Raw genomic sequence first — 16,775 nt, 5'->3', positions numbered from 1 at the left:
CATGTAGTCGAGCATTTCATTTTTCTGAGAAAACTTGTTTCTGAGAAACAAGCCTTGAGAAGTGCTGTGCTGCTCCAGCCTGGACAATCATCAACTCAGTGAGCGCTTGTTCTGATTCTAGCGAGGGCTCTCCAGTGATCCCTGTGTACACCTCCCCTCCTTGTCACTCCATTCTAGCAGCAACTCTTGGAGACGCTACCTCTAGAATATACCCCAAGTGTATTAATTCCTTTTTTAATTTTTAAAAATATTTTATTTATTTATTTGAGAGGTAGAGTTACAGGCAGAGAAGGAGAGACAGAGAGAAAGGTCTTCCATCCACTGGTTCACTTCCCAAAAGGCTGCAATAGCTGGAGTTGGGCCCATTTGAAGCCAGGAGCTTCTTTTGGGTCTCCTATGTGGGTGCAGGGGCCCAAGTAGTTGGGCCATCTTGCACTGCTTTCCCAGGCCATCAGCAGAGAGCTGGATCAGAAAGGAGCAGCCGGGTCTAGACGTGGTTGCCCATATGGAATGCCGGCACCACAGGCAGAGGCTTAGCCCATTACGCCACAGTGCTGGCTCTGTGTGTTAATTTCGTTCTCTATCCCTACTGGCCTCATCCAAGCCTCCATCGTTCTTTGAATATGCAGAAGGCCTCTTAACTGATTGCCTTCCTTCCATTCTTGACTTTCCTGTAGCACATCCTCAATAGCCATCGTGATCTTTAAAAAATGGCAATCATACCATTGGCAGAAAGACTCTGTGACTGTCTAGTAACAACCCCTCCCTTGGCCTCCAAGGCCCTGTGCTGTCTGACACTTGCCTTCCTGCTGAGCTCATCCCTCCCACTCGTCCTCCATCCCCAGGGGCACACTGGCTCACTCTGTATTCTCCGATGTGTTGGAACTATTCCTGCCTTGGCGTGTTTGCACACGCTGTTTGCTTTCCCCAGGATTCTCTGGGCTCCTATTTTCACAGGGCTGCCTCCTCCTTACTGAGGACTTAGCTCAAATAACACTGGCTGGGGTGGGGGGCAGGTGGTCTTCTGTGATCACCCTAGATAAATGGGCCTCTCCTTTTACTCTTTAACTATCAGTATTAACTCCCTGGTTTAATTCCTTTGCAGCAATCATATGACTATCTGTGATTACATATTTGCTTGCTTGTTTATGTGCCTATGCTATTTCTCTGTGGTGTCTTGAGTCTACAATAGTACCTACCTGTAGCAGCCACTCTATGATTATTTGTTTAATGCTGATATTACCTTAAAACATACATTACTTGGGGCCTGCATCATGGTGTAGCCAGTAAAGCCAATACCTTCAATGCCAACATCCCACATAGGCACTGGTTTGTGTCCCAGCTGTTCTAGTTCTAATCCAGCTCTCTGCTAATGGCCTGGGAAAAGCAGCAGAAGATGGCCCAAGTATTTGGGCCCCCGCCATACATGTGGGAGACCTGTATGAAGCTTCTAGCTCCTGGCTTTAGCCTGACTCAGCCTTGGCTGTTGCAGCCATCTAGGAAGTGGACCAGAGGATGGAAGATTTCTTTCTCTTGGGACTGGTGATGTAGCATAGTGGGTTAAGCCACCGTCTGTGATGCTGGCATCCCATATAGGCACTGGTTTGAGTCCTGGCTGCTCCACTTCCAGTCCAGCTCCCTGCTAATGTGCTTGCAGAAGCAGTAGCAGATGGCCCAAGTGCTTGGGCCCCTGCACCCATGTGGGAGACCCAGATGAAGCTCCTGGCTCCTGGCTTTGTTCTGGCCCAGGCCTGGCCATTGCAACCATTTAAAGAGTAAACCAGCAGAAGAAAGATCTCTCTCTCTATCCCCTTCCGTCTGTAAGTTTGCCTTCCAATAAATAAAATAAATCCATTAAAAAAAATCTCTTTCTTTCTCTGTAACTGTTGACTTTAAAATAAATAAATAAATAAATAATCATTAAAAACAGTATATTGCCTTTAAAAATTGTTAAAAAGTTACCACTTTTGAAGATAGAGCTCAAGGTATTTATTCCCTATTGTTTTCCTTCTTATATACTCTGATTTACATGTTTTTCAGCTTTATTGAGGTAAAATTGGCTGCTGTATAAGCTGCAACTGTTTAAGGTGTACAATTTTCTGCATTTTGACTTATGTCTGTATCAGTGGGCCATCCTCACAATCGAGCTAATGACAGTGTCCATTGCCCCCAAGAATTTTCTTGTACCCCTTTGTCATCCATCCCTTCTCCCTGTTCCTTACTCCCAGCCTTCAGGTCCCACTGAGGGCTCTGCTTCCTGATGCTATGGCTTCATTTGCAGTTTTGAGAATTTTCTACACATAGAATCATTCAGTATGTACTATATTTTGGGTCCAGCTTCTTGTACTTGGCATAATTATTTTGAGATTCATCCTTGTTGTGCGTATGTTCCTTTTTATTGTCGAGTCGTATTCTATTGTATGGATAAACCACACTTTGTTTATCCATGAGCTTATTGAGAAACATTGGGGCTGTTTGCAGTTCTGGGTGGTTACAGATGAACCTGCTGTGAGCCTTGTGTGGGCATACACTTTCATTCCTTTTGGGTAAATACTGTAAGGAGAGAAATGTCTTGAGTTACAGGTGCATGTTTTACCTGGTGCATTTTCCAATCCCTGTGTTAGTTCTGAAGAAAGTGGGGGGCTACGCGAAGGACCTGTAATTTTGGGTGATACAGCTTTGCAAGGAGTGTAACTGAGATGACACTCCAGTCCCCTGTGATTTCCAGTCTGCCCTTTAATAGAAACTTGGGCTGTTCAGCCTCCTGCTTGGTCCATCTTTAACCCGGCTGCCTTGCTGGGCTATTGTGTCTGCTGAGACCTTGCTTAGACTACTGGTTCTGGTTAAGGCTCTGGCTCATGCCTGCCTGTGTTGCTTATGAGGACTAGTAAGTGTTGCCTACTTAGTGCTTTTGCAGCCAGTGTTTGCTGAGGTCACCTTCAGCCAGCATTTTGCTAAGTAAGATTCTTGTAACTGAATTTTATTTCAAAAGGCCAAGGCCCGGGCGGTATTTGCTTCAGTCCAGTGTGTGCAAATGCTATAGTTTGGATGTGGTTTGTTCTTCAAAGGTTCATATGCTGGAAACTTGGTCCCTGGTGTGACATGGTTGAGGCGGTGGGACCTTTAAGAGATGGGTTTAGCGGAAGGTGACTAGGGCATAGGGCTTCATCCTCATGAATGGATTGGTGCTGTCTCATAAGAGTGGGTAAGGTCTCCCATGACTGATTAGTTCTCATGAGAGTAAGTTGTTACAAAGCAAGGCTACCTTATGCTGTGGCCCCTTCTGTACCCACCTGTGTCCCTTTCTGCTTATCTACCATGATGTGGTCCAGCCAGGGGGGCCTTCACAAAACACTAGGCTATTTCAACTTTCTAGGATTCAGAATTGTGAACCGAATAAGCCTGTTTTCTTTTTTTCTTACAATTTTTTTTAGTTGAAAGGGAGAGTGGCAGAAAAAGGAGGGAGATGAGATAGAGATGGAGATAGAGATATAGAGACAGAGATCTTTCATCTACTAATTCAGTTCCCAAATATCTGCAACAGCCAGGCCAAAGCCAGGAGACTGGAACTCCATATAGGTTTCCCACTTGGGTGGAAGGAACCCAAGGACTTGGGACATCTGCTGCCTCCCAGGAAACTGGATTGGAAGCAGAGTCAGAACTCAGTCCTAGGCACTCTGATATGGAATCTGGGCATCCCAAGTGGCAGTTTGCTGTGCGCCACAACTCCCTTCCCAACCTTTTTTCTTTGTGTATTACCCAGCATCAAGTATTCTATTATAGTAGCAGAATATAGACTAAGGCATCCAGTGAATGTAGGCTTTTCTTTTTATATATTATTTTAAAAATTCATTTATTTACTTGAGAGACAGTGACAGAGAAAGAGAGAGGGAGTCAGAGAGAGGGAAAGAAACAGATGGATACAGAGAGAGGGAAGAGAGAGGGTAAGTTCCTGTTCATTTGGGCCATTCCCCAAATGCCTGCGATGGGTGGCACTGGGCTGGGTGGAATCTGTGAGCCTAGAACTCAAACCAAGTCTCTCCCATGGGTGGCAGGAGCCCAACCACTTGAGCCATCCCTTCTGCCTCCCAGGGTGTAGATTAGCAGAAAGCCGGAGTCAGGAGATGGAGGCGGGCGCTGAATTCCCATACTCCAATGTGGGACTTGGGTGCCTCAACTGGAATCTTAACTGCTAGGCCAATTGCCCACCCCAGCCTCTCTTTACAACCAGCACGTGAAGAACTGCCATTGCCTCAGCGAGCAGCCGACGTGAGAATCTCATGTGATCAGCATCTTTGGCTAAGACTGCTTGCTTAGGTCACAGTACTTAAAACCCTAACTGCATCATTGTGAAGTGCAGTCTCATTACCCAGTAATAACATCTTAGAAGTTTTGAGGTCAAAGTGTCCTTCCTTCCTTTTGAATCCAAGGAACAAAGCCATAAAGCCAAATACTCTGTCCCACCAAAATACTTCTTATTTTGACCCCCACAAATTCCACCCTAATTCTCAATATTTGTGGTCAATTGGACAAGATGTTAGAGTTTTAGGGACACTGAAAAAGTGATAACCCTGTTCCCGTGTCCAGGATCTGAACTCAATGTGAAATAAAGTGAAAGAGTAAACAGAGTAGAAAGGCAAACATTTGTTTTATTACCGAGAAAGCTAATACTGGAGAATGGTTTGATACAAGGTGAGCAGGCCCCGCATTGCAATTTGGAGGGAGAGAGATTTCCCTGTGTAAACCCTTGTGGCCGTGGGTCACAGCAGACCTGGATGGAGGGGCCTTTTCCAGCAAGCACCCTGAAGCCTGTGAGAAGAATCTGGTGGCCTTGGCTTACTTTATGGGTAGCTGTGGGCATAATCGAATAGTCTTAATTGATCCTAGGGAAAGAAAAAGTTGTATAAGCCGTTCTACCAGACGCTGTTGGGATTTTTCTCTTAAGAGGCTGCCACCTTCCATGCGTGCGTACTGGTTAGTGCCAGTCCCACTCCAGTCATCATCCTCCACTCTCAAGACTTGCTTTCCATTTTTAAACTTTCACAGCATTGGAATGTCAAGCGTAATCTCTCTTGTGGACTTCAACTGCAGGTGTCATTCTCCACGCCCCCCCCCCCCATGTCAGGTCATTTCTCTATCAAATGAACAGTCTAGCAAAGCAACTTCTTCCAAGTGATCGAAGCAGACTCTCTCTCTTATTGCTCTAGGGATTGCTCATCCTGTAGCTATTTCCTGTTGGGACTTAGCTTCCTACCCTTGCCAACTATGTAGAGCAGGAAAGACAAGCATATTCCGATCCAGACAAATAACCAAACTTTCCTTGGGCTGGGTTACCGGCACCGCCTACTTCCCTGTGTGCACATTGCATCAAAACTTAGTGTGCCCAGGAGAGTGACTGCCAGGATTCTAGCACTGCAAGTAATTTTGATGTTGCTTTATGCAAGCAGTGGAAATAACTGGCAAAATTTCCTTCAAAATAAGAGGAAGGGTATTTCCTAATGGTGGTCTCCTTTCATTATAGGATCACATACGTACTCGCATTTATTTTTTTTTTCTCATGACCTTTTTAGTATTTGAAAGAAATTTCTAAGTTTCATTAAAAAAAATCTTTGAAAAACAGATCAGAAAATTGGAAGCAGAGTGAAGGCGAATATTTTTTTTTTATCCCAACATTGTTAGATGCAGCAGATGTTACCAATAACAAAAGCCACCACAAAAGCTCATATTTATTGAGCACTTAAAATGCCCCAGGCGTCCTGGCTAGAAATGGTCAGATCAGAAGGCTGGAGGTTTGTACCAGATGCCCGGGATTGAGCCCCAGTTCTCCTGTGAAGTGCCAGAGCCCAGCAGCGTGCCTTATTCTGATGAATTTTGGCTGAAGTATGAGGTGCATGTCCTTCTGGCCTCCACCTTCAAGGGTGGAGGGAAAAGCACTTCTGATCTTTTGTAGCTGTGGGTTTAGGATCTAACTTCTGATCCACAGAGTACAAGGAGAGAATGAGTAGCTGTGGGGAGCAACTGGGAGCAACTCGGACTAGACTAAAGTTACTGGAATTAAGACTTATTCTATGCATCTGCTTTCCCACAATATGGCGCTGAGAAGGGAAACAGCTTCTACACAGCTGCCTCCAGTTCAACCAATAAACTGTGGGACCTGCTCCTGATTGGAGGAGAGCAGCGTACTCGGCGTGTGGGCAGCCGAGTTGGGATTGGCGGAGGAGGACTATAAAGGAGGAGAGAGACAACATGCACCAGGAACATCTATCTGAAGGAACACCTGTGCAGCCCCCGAGAGAGCCGGCCGGCGGTGTGCCGCTCCCCCGCGGAAGTGGGGAATGTGGCAGGGGGAACTGCCCTTCCATGGAGGTGGAAGGGACAGTAGCCAACCCGGGAAGAACCAGCAGCAAACCCGGGGAGGGCCGAGCAGACGAAAGAACAGCACAGGGTCCTGTGTCGTTCCTCCATGAAGAGGGGGAGCGACAAGTAGCTACTTGCTTTTTCTTTAAAAATATTTTGCTTATTTGAATAGCAGAGAGGAGGGCGATCTGTCTCCCATTTACTAGTTCAGTCTCCTAACACTTGCAGGAGTTAGGGCTGGCCCAGTCCAAATCTAGGAGCCCAGAACTCAATTTGGGTCTCCCATGTGGGTGGTAGGGACCCAAGTACTTGAGCCATCACCTGCTGTCTCTCAGGGTGTGCGTTAGCAGGAATCTGGAATCAGAAACGGGGGCCAACAGACTCCAAACCAGGTGCCCTGATATAGGATGCCAGTGTCTCAAGCAGCGTCTTAACTGCTGTGCCAGACACCTGCCTGAATGGTCAGTTTCGTAGTATGCATTGTGAAGCGTCTGACTTTCTCTGGTTCCATTTCCATTCTGGGAGGGTAGTTGGTTGATGTGGGCAAGGAATTGTTTTGCTTATGTTTTTATTTATTTGAAGGGCAGAGTCAGAGAGAGAGAGAGAGGGAGGTACAGAGAGAGATCTTCTATCTGCTGTTTACTCCACAAATGGCTCCGAGATCCTGATCTGGGCTTGGCCGAAGCCAAGAGGCAGAAAGTCCGTCTGAGTCTTCCATGTGGGTAGCCAGGGCCCGAGCACTCAGGCCACCTTCCACTGCTTTCCCTGGAGCATTAGCAGGGGGTGCTGCAGTGGAAGTGGAGCAACTAGGACTTGAACTGACACCCACAACGGATGGTGGCATTGCAGGCAGCGGCTTAACCCTCTGCACCACAATGCTGGCCCTGCTTATGTATTTTTAGGGAAGCCACTGTAAAGTAGTTCAGAACCTATGATGAGTGTCCTAGGAATTATCCTTTGTATCATGAATGCTTGATTGACGCAATTATTTCAAAAGAAAAGAGCTTAAGGTATGTAAATGAGGGTATTATCCTTTTCCATATGGGCATTATTCTTTCAGAATGTCAGTTAACATATTTAGTGTGCACCTGTGTCTAGTACCTTGTGAAGCACACGGGTTAAAGGTTTCCTGAGGTGAATATTAGTGATCAGGATGTGACATTTAGTTTGCGTAGTGAGAATAGTGTTTTATACAAGTAAACATCATGACCTTTTATTATTTTATTTATTTTTCATGCATAATTGACTTGGGAGTCAGTTTCCATCATCTTGCCTTGTTTTCTAGTTGAGTCTGTGGCAAGTGCTTTATCTCGATAGGCCTCTCTTGACTCATTGCAAATGAGATAATAGTGGCACCTGCTTGGTATGGGGGTGGGGATACTAAGTGAGATACATAAGGGACCTATCACAGGGCCTGCTGCATAGGAGAGACTCAGTGAGTGGCTGCTGTTGCAGAGAAAATCAGGATCAGTAGTTTGCCCTAATGATGGACAAGCCTCATTCATCTCATTTATTACAACTTGCAATACATTTTCTTCTCATAGTTCTAGGCATTAACCAGGCTGTGAGCAATTATATTTATAATTTGAATAACATCTGATCTGGTGAGCAGAGGCCAGGAAAGGTGGTTGGGCAAAGGACCACAAACACTGTTATGAATAGCATGCTGCCGGTGCCCGGTGAGCAGGCCTTCCCGGCTGGCTTTGTTGACAGGGTGCTTTGTTTTCCTTTCTGCTTACTTCACCTAGAAGGTGCAGCAGGTGCAGTTTCAGGTTGAGCATTTTGCAGCCACGTCCACCACGCTTCTCCAGGGCCGACTGGGCTGGGCAGTCCTCCTCGCACCGTGCATTCTGCTCTCTGCAGGGATCCCTTACCTGCGAGCTCACGTTTTTGTCAGGCTCCCTTATAAAAACTTTAGAACCCCGGCAGCAACTGAATCATTGCAGCTGTCTGGTTCCTCAGACTCTGGGTCATAAGGAAGGTCACGACTTTTAAAGAGCTGCATGAAATAACCACTACTTCCATAAAAATGGTAATTGGCAGTCATTTCAAAGACAGTGAATAGTATCACAAATACAAAGAAAACAAGTCCATAATCCTTCATACAGAAGCAATCACTGTGAACATATTGGAGATTTTCCATTCATTTGCTTTCTGTGCTTATGATTATAGCATGGTTGGAAGCATTCTGTCCAGACCATCTGGTCTTGTTTTTTTTTTTTTTTTTAATTTTAGTTTGTTTAACCTTCTACTATACACATTTCTTCTCGCTAAGATGATGTTTGTATTGTTAAAAATTTATTTATTTGGGGAGTGGATGGGAGGGAGAGACAAAGATTTGGTAGATCTGCTGGTTCACTCTGCAGATGCCCTCAACAGCCAGGTGCTGGGCCAGGGGGAAGCCAGGAGCTGAGAATTCAATCCAGGTTACCCATGTGGGCGACAGGAGCCCAGGTACTTGAGCTGTCACTGCTGCATGCTAGGATCTACACCAGCAGGAAGGTGGAGCCAGGCATTCCGATATGGGATGCCGGTGTCCTAAATCAACTTCTTTTTTATTTTATTTTATTATTTTTTTTTGACAGGCAGAGTGGACAGTGAGAGAGAGAGACAGAGAGAAAGGTCTTCCTTTGCCATTGGTTCACCTTCCAATGGCTGCCACAGCTGGCGCGCTGTGGCCGGTGCACCGCGCTGATCCAAAGGCAGGAGCCAGGTGCTTCTCCTAGTCTCCCATGCGGGTGCAGGGCCCAAGCCTTTGGGCCATCCTCCACTGCCCTCCCGGGCCACAGCAGAGAGCTGGCCTGGAAGAGGGGCAAGCGGGACTAGAACCTGGTGTGCTGGCGCCGCAAGGCGGAGGATTAGCCTAGTGAGCCACGGCGCCGGCCCCTAAATCAACTTCTTAGGCCAAATGCCTACCCCACTGTTTACACTTTAAATAACTCTATAATGCCTCACTCTGTGGTTGTATTATAATTTACTTAGTCTCTCCTTGGACGTTTGTTCTCAACTTTTTGCTTTTCTAAATATGCTATTATAAGAAGAATGTAAGTAACGATATATATATATATAAAAAAACAATAAATAAAAATGGAAATAATAATGCTATTATAAATAGGAATGTCTTCCTCCTGCCCAATATATCATTGACAATATTGAAGCTTATTTATTAAGATAGCTTCTTGGGCTGTTTTATGAAATGCCCAACTTTTTCCAGAAAGACAATTTCTGGTCCTACCTGAAGTATATATGAGATATCTTCCCCTCAATTCTTACAGCAGGGTGTGTTCACCTTGAAATTATTTTTTTTCTTATTGACAATAAAACATGATACTTTAATGAACTTTTGCAAAATTGTCAGTGATGTCAAGCACGTTAGTATGTTTCAACTGCTTTGTTTTGATTTGTTGTTTGTTGCTTTTGGTGAATTTGCAAGTATTTTGCCATTCTTCATAGTGTTTTTGTTTTGAGGTTTTTTTTTTTTTTTTTTGCATATTGAATTAGGTTTTTACTCTGTGTTCTACCGAGGTAAATAGTCCGCTTTTCCCATTATTGATAATTTCCTTTGGGATGTATCTCCCATAAATTTACCCAAGCTCTTTTTTTTTTTTTTTTTTTACATCACAACATTGTTTATTATGTGAATTTTTTACAATACAAACAAAAAATACAGAAATGCAATATATGAATACAGCTAAATGCAGAATGGTGGCTTTTTTTTTCTCTTCAAGAGGCCATTTTCCCCATTTCTAGTCAAATAAAGAGGCTGCATATAGGTAGAAACAAGTTGGTCGTTAGCTTCACAATTTTGCCTAGAAATGATCTATAAATGCATTTTCCCCCTGCTACTTACCATAAAGTGTAAAAAGGGAGTAAAAGGAAAGTTTCCCTGTTGGTTCCTACCTTATGAAAGATGCTACTTTCTATTTTAGCAGGGCCAATACATGGAAAATATCTAAATTAAATGTTATTTCAGAAATGAAGCAGTAATGAGATTCTGGCTAAAGAGGGTACTAAATGAGAATAATATATATTTAAAGAATCCAAAACAAACAAAAAAAGGTTGTTATAAAAAAGCTCTAGGTGCACTGTAAGCATATAGGTTTTCTTTTTTCCATGTGTATTTAAACAATGGAAGTGTCAAAAAATAGGGTCAACTGTGTTAGACTAAATTACATTATTGTATATGCTGCACTGAATGGAACCTCTGTATTATAATTATCATAGAGAAGCAAAGTTTGCCTCATATTATGGCAATTTATCCTCAATGAAAACTTTCCAGAGTCCTTTTATTTTGGAATATCCTGTAAACAATCAAACCACCAGAACATGATTGTACAACAGTAAAATGTTCTCTTGCATTAAATTGAAGACATCTGTTTAATTAAAAAAAAAGAAAGAAAAAACAAAAGAAAGGTACTTAGAGCTGTTACTTTCCAAGTACGTAACACCCTAGTCAATTCAAGGTGTCTTAATCTCCATCAAGAACAACAAAAAAATAATTTTTGTCATGCTGTTAAATCCATCATTATGGATAAAATTGGTGCAAATTGGTCAAACGGATCCAACAAACACTGATGTCCAAGCTGGCATATTGGCAACTAATACGTAACTGGTGGTCAATAGAGAATTTAAAAGATCTTCCCTTTCTTCTTGTTCTTTTCCAAGGTTCTTGAAGAGTTCTGTTGTTCTAATATACGTTGCTGAGCTTCCCAGTTTGCTTTCTCATCCTCAAACTGACGACGTTTTTCCTCTAATTCTTTGTGCTGTGCTTCCAAGTTCTTTTTCATTTGCTCATGGCGCCGCTGGAGCTCAGCTTCAGAGTCCTTCAGTTTCTGAACTTTTTCTTTGACCTTCATTTCAAACACCTGCTCCATCTCCATCTCCATCTTCTTCATCTTAGCTACATGCTCCCTTCGTTCCTCTTCCATTTGTGCCAGAGGGCTCTTAGTAAGCTGCCCTTTATTCTTGTTGTTATCAACTCCATTGTAAGTTACAGCTGCCAGTTTTCTGCTTCTGTAGTTCTCATAGTGAACATTATTAGTAACATCTTTCAAGTCCTGCATGTGCGTTCTTATCAACATATTTCTTAGAATAGTAAAATCACAATGTTCACCATTTTCAACTTCAGCAACACCCCAAGGATACTGCCTTCCTCTGACCCTTTTGCCGTTAACTTCAATGATAGTATTACTACCTACCACAGCAAGTGGCAAACGGTCCTTTATCTTTTTAACAAGTTTATTTTCTTCTTCATCATCTGTTTCAGGAAATTCATATATTTTAATTTTATGTTCTTGGATTTCTTTCATTATCTGTTTTTTAAACTGTTGGCATTCCTCTGGCGTGAGCGTGTCTGCTTTGGCAATAAGTGGAATGATGTTCACTTTTTCGTGCAAACGTTTCATAAACTCAATATCCAATGGCTTCAGTCCATGTCCTGAAGGAGCAATGAAATATAAACAACACTGCACCCTGTTATCAGGCATCTGGCGTCTGTTCACTCGAGATTCTGCATTTAGGTAGTCCTCAAATTTACTATCAATGTAATCGATAACAGGCTGCCAGCAATTACTGTTATCCACTGCATCTCCAAATCCTGGGGTATCAACTATTGTGAGCAGCAACTGAACACCACCTTCTTTGATTAAAACTTTGGATTGTTCCACCTGTACAGTTTTTTTTATTCTGTGAGAAGGACCTGGATACTCTGGAGAATACAAATCTGTGAGGAATAACGAGTTGATTAATGTTGACTTTCCCAGTCCAGATTCACCTACTACCATAAGGGTGAATTCAAATCCTCTCTTCACTGATTTTCTGTATACTTGATTTGGAAGATTGGCGAATCCCACATAGCCTTCAAGATTCTTCTGTTGAGCTACTGTTGGAGCCTTCCCAGGTGCATCCTCCCAAGCTCTTTTTGAACTTGTGGGATTTTTATGATCTTCAGGCTTCTAGAAGATTCCCTTGCATTAATTTGCAGAATGTGGCAGATTCCCCTCAGCCTTCCCATTCCCAGCCTGGAGAGCACTTGGTTTTCCTGAAGACTCTCTTCTTCCCCTCCTTCCATTTGCAGAGACTAGAAATACATGAACATTTCCTGGGATTTGTAAAACTGGATCACATATCGAACACATTTAGGGGCCTTTTAAATGCGTAAGTATAGGAGGTAAAATTGGAGTTGAGGGACTGGTGAGTTTCTCCCTCTTGAGACCACTTGGGTGTTTTATACCTGAGTTATCCAGCTAAGTTGCTGTCCGTCTTTTCAAGATGGTCACGCTGTTGACTGCTTCTCCTTTCTCCCATGTGGGTGTGCTCCAGGAAGATGCACACGACTTAGCGGGGATATAAAACCCAGTTCTCAGCCTCAAATACCGAGAGAGTGACTCTCCAAAGGAAGTAAATTATTTTGAGAATGAGTGGGATTATAAATTGGGATATGCATGCTGTGTGGAATCATAGGCTGAGGATCCCGTGGTGGGGGGCAATTTTTTTTTGAAGAGATTGTGTATTTATTTGAGAGGCAGAGCTACAGACAGAGAGAGGAGAGACACAGAGAGGTCCTCCATCTGCTGGTTCACCCCCAGATGACCGTAGCAGCCAGAGCTGGGCTGATCCAAAGCCAGGAGCCAGGAGCTTCTTCCAGGTCTCCCATATGGGTGGCAGGGGCCCAAGCACTTGGATCATCCTTTGCTGCTTTCCCAGGCCATAGCAGGAAGCTGGATTAGAAGTGGAGCAGCGGGGACTGGAACCAGTGCCTATATGGGATGCCAGTGCTGAAGGCAGAAGCTTAACTTCCTATGCCACAGTGTTGGCCCCAAGGGGGCAAATTTTTTTTTCAACTTTTATTTAATAAATATAAATTTCCAAAGTACAACTTTTGAATTATAGTGGCTTTTCCCCCATAACCTCCCTCCCACCTGCAAACCATCCCATCTCCCACTCCCTCTCCCATCCCATTCTTCATCAAGATTCATTTTCAATTATCTTTATACATAGAAGATCAACTTAGTATATACTAAGTAAAGATTTCAACAAACTGCACCCACACAGACACACAAAGTATAGAGTACTGTTTGAATAGTTGTTTTACTGTTAATTCGCATAGTACAACGCATTAAGGACAGAGATCCTACATGGAGAGTAGGTGCACAGTGACTCCCGTTGTTGATTTAACAATTGACACTCTTATTTATTTATTTATTTATTTATTTTTGGTGCCTTCTCTGAGGCAGACACTCTTATTTATAACATCGGTAATCACCTGAGGATCTTGTCATGAGCTGGGGAGCAAATTTTTGAAGGCAGAAAGGAGAAGTCCATGCAGGGTGCTTTGAAACAAGTTTGGTCTATGCAGTGAAGTGATTATAGGCCACAATAACCTATTACATGTTTTCTGAGCAAACAAGAGAGGAGCTCAAAGCTCTAATCGTAAAGTAGTGACAAAGAGAGGGGAAACATTTATTACCCTGATTTTGATCAGTACATGTTAGATACAGTTATTGCAAGGGTACACTGTACCCCATAAATATGTACAATTATTGTCAAAAAGATTTTTTAAAAGTTTAGAGATGGGAATGTTAACTAACCTGATTCGATGTTCACATATTGAATACATGTATTGACTTATCTCAATGTACCCCATAAATATATACAATTAAAATAATAATAATAAAAATTATTTGGAAAAAAGCTCATTGGTTTCAGGCCCTTTCACATGTAGCGATGTTTGTGTCGGCCTTGCAAGGAGAGGGTCTTCTCAGAAGCAGCCCGACTGCTGGGGCAGTTTGGTGAGGCTGCTTGTAAGACTGTGTTGAGGCCTGGCTGTTACTAGAAAGATAGCCTCATAGAAGTGGACTTTCTGCAAGACCTTGGCTTTTGCAGAGTCTTTTGTAATAGTTCGTGTGATTGGGCAAATATGCATGAGGACCACCCATTTGTGGCCTCCCAACTCCACTTTATTAGGGTTTGACATAGTGACTCCATTTTGGTTCTGGCCACTTTCACATACTTCAGTTGCTTGATAACCTTGGACCAAGCACATAGCCCCATCAGGCCTTTCCCCTCAGTGCACAAAGTGGAGGGTGATAGCTCTTACCTCTCACAGTGGTTGTGAAGTTTAAGGTGGGGAGGGCTCATGGCCTGCCACGCTAGTGTGGGGTGCCAGTTTGGTCTCACCTTTAAACAGTCTCTAATTAGTGATTTGAATCCTTACATGCAAATAAGGGCAAGAAATCTAGGATTGTATATCTGTCAACTTTTTGAAATCCCTGAGAAGTCTAATTTCATAAAGGAAAGAGGTTATTTTGGCTTAGGGGTCTGGGGGCTCATAGTCCCCAGTCAGGTGGGCCCATGGGTTCAACGTCTAGTAATAGTGTTCTTGCTGGCAGACAGCATCACATGGCAGGAGACAGGGAGTATGCATGCCTGACTCAGTACCTCTTAGTTCTCTGTTCACATAATACTTTGGGGAACTAAGCCTCTGTGTGAGTTTTGGAGCCAAGTCATATTCAGATCCCTTATATGACATCTGCTTTTCAGATTGACCAAGATCCCCGTGGGTGGAACTCCTCTCCAGTCCTACATGGGGAGAAACTCAGAAAAGCCTGACCAGTCCACTGATAGGCCCTGGCCTCAGTTGCTGCGGTTTAAGGGACTCCTTGAGGCGTTGTTCCTATGCCCACTGCAGTCATATCTCCTCTGGTCCAATCCTTGAACACAAGTTGGTGGTGGCCAGGCTTCGGCTTTTAGCGTGACATCTCTCAAGCTACATCCGCATAGTCATTGTGTCCTGTGTCCCCCTGTGGCCTCTGTGCTGGGATAACTGTGTCTGGAGGAAACTGTCCTCAGTCAAGACAGCCCTCTCAGAGGTTAACAGGACCTTGGTATCTTTTCCTGCCAGCAGCCTCAGTTGGAACCATCCTAATTCATCTGGGAATTTTTGATAACAGGAAATTTTAAAAGAGAGCTGGCCACAGTCACCCTACTCCCCCCACCCCCCCGGCCCCAGGCTCCTTAAGGCCACTGTGGGAATCCCAGCCAATCACACGAGTCCTCCCACACTGTCTTCATCAGGACTGGGGTGCTTACCAAACTTGTGTTAACAAAAAATGGCTACTCGAGTAAGAAGGTCCAGAAGGGATTTTTTTTTAAAACTGTGCAGATAGAAGCATCTGACATCCTATCTTAGTAAGTACCAAAGATAAAGTTCTGCTTCACTAGACACAGCCGCGTGTGTGTAAAGCAGCCAGCAGACCCCAGTCACCAGAAGTGCTCAGGAAAGATCAGTTCTTGTCCTCCTCCAGTCCTTCTCAGCCTGGCCACACCTCTGCATCGTTGAAGCTGGGAACACCTCGCTTTCCAGAGACCTGACCCCATGCTCAGAGAGGGCCCATCCTCTGCTTGACTTCACATAATGATGTCCTTGAGCCGACCTCTGATGTCAGAGCTGCTTGCGGGGCCTGTTTACCCAAGGCAAGTTATCCTTTCTTCCAATAGAATTGATCTTACATTTTGTATTCAGTTTGTATTTTTAGGCAGCCAACATGCCCTGTGCATTTTGTCATGGAAAAGAATTTGCCAGTCCAAGAATAAACAGTGCACAGCCGGCTAGTATCCCAGGTAAGGCAGGTGGAGGCGTTGATAAAGTGTGCCTTGTTACTGCAAATAAACTTTCTGCTCTCCGTGAGAAAGGGTGTGGCACTTGCTTGTGTGCAGGTTTAGTTTCACGGAACCATATTGTCATCACTGGTGCTTGCTTAGAATGCACAGAGGGGCCCCTGGGGCACTGTGGTCTGTGGCTGTCCCGGGCTGTCTCCAGATGGCAGACTTTCTCTTGCAAAATTCCCAGACTTTTCCAGGGGGCTCCTGGGCGGATGGGCTCTCCAAAACGAAGTGGCAACTCCCTTTTATAAAAGAAATGAGTTTCCACATGTTTCTTGAGAGATAATCAGGTGCTTAATCCCATATTATTCTTGCAGGTGTTTAATTATTGCCTATAGACACAAATTCTCATAGAAAGAGAAAGAAGAAAAACTGAGACTGATTCCAAAGTTCTTTTGAGATTAATCATATCCCTCCTGACAGTTCCTCCAGTGGTTTACTTTTGCTGCAGTATTTCTACCAGAAACGCTTTGCTAGTGCTGCGAGGTGTGGCTTTGTTTTTTCCGGAGTTAGCCTTTCTCCCTACAGAAATTTGCATCCTGGCTCTCTGAAATCCCTACTGAATTTGGAGAAATTATGTCTTGGCACCCAACCTACTTTCCTGGAACACAATGTAATGCTGACGACACAGCCCAGTCTCTCCACTTGACAATAAGTCTGCTTGTCTCATTTTGTTTGAATATTCAGTGGTGAGTAAGAACAGAAGGAGAGAGCCTTGCTTGCCACATTTTGTGATCGGTTTCGTGCCCATGTTA

At 43.9% G+C, this 16,775-nt stretch overlaps 2 protein-coding genes across 7 annotated transcripts in view; one reads left to right on the top strand and one right to left on the bottom strand.

Moving 5' to 3' along the window:
* Nucleotides 1-16,775, top strand: part of C8H4orf36 (chromosome 8 C4orf36 homolog) — a 48,078-nt gene that overhangs the window by 17,925 nt on the left and 13,378 nt on the right. For 2 of the 6 annotated variants that reach the window (XR_007909202.2, XR_007909199.2), the window contains exons 5-6: nucleotides 15,881-15,978; nucleotides 16,338-16,735. The exons of 2 other annotated variants lie outside the window; for them this stretch is intronic. The gene's annotated coding sequence lies outside the window, so the exon portion shown is untranslated. Of the gene's footprint in view, nucleotides 1-15,880; nucleotides 15,979-16,337; nucleotides 16,736-16,775 lie in introns of those variants that run through there. 2 more of the 6 variants (XR_007909200.2, XR_007909201.2) reach the window with 2 other exon arrangements.
* Nucleotides 10,619-16,387, bottom strand: LOC138843543 (septin-7). The gene has a single exon (XM_070047914.1). The coding sequence runs from the start codon at nucleotides 12,138-12,140 to the stop codon at nucleotides 10,986-10,988; it is 1,155 nt and encodes a 384-aa protein (XP_069904015.1). The 5' UTR covers nucleotides 12,141-16,387; the 3' UTR covers nucleotides 10,619-10,985.

The sequence above is a fragment of the Oryctolagus cuniculus genome, chromosome 8 (genome assembly GCF_964237555.1).
Source record: "Oryctolagus cuniculus chromosome 8, mOryCun1.1, whole genome shotgun sequence".
NCBI classification, from domain to species: Eukaryota; Metazoa; Chordata; class Mammalia; order Lagomorpha; family Leporidae; genus Oryctolagus; species Oryctolagus cuniculus.
Note: the sequence above shows the minus strand (reverse complement) of the source record. Positions and strands in the feature narration are given on the sequence as shown.

Excerpts from the sequence above, each read along its gene's own strand:
- LOC138843543 (XM_070047914.1), bottom strand. The coding sequence starts at position 12,140 with ATGGTAGTAGGTGAATCTGGACTGGGAAAGTCAACATTAATCAACTCG.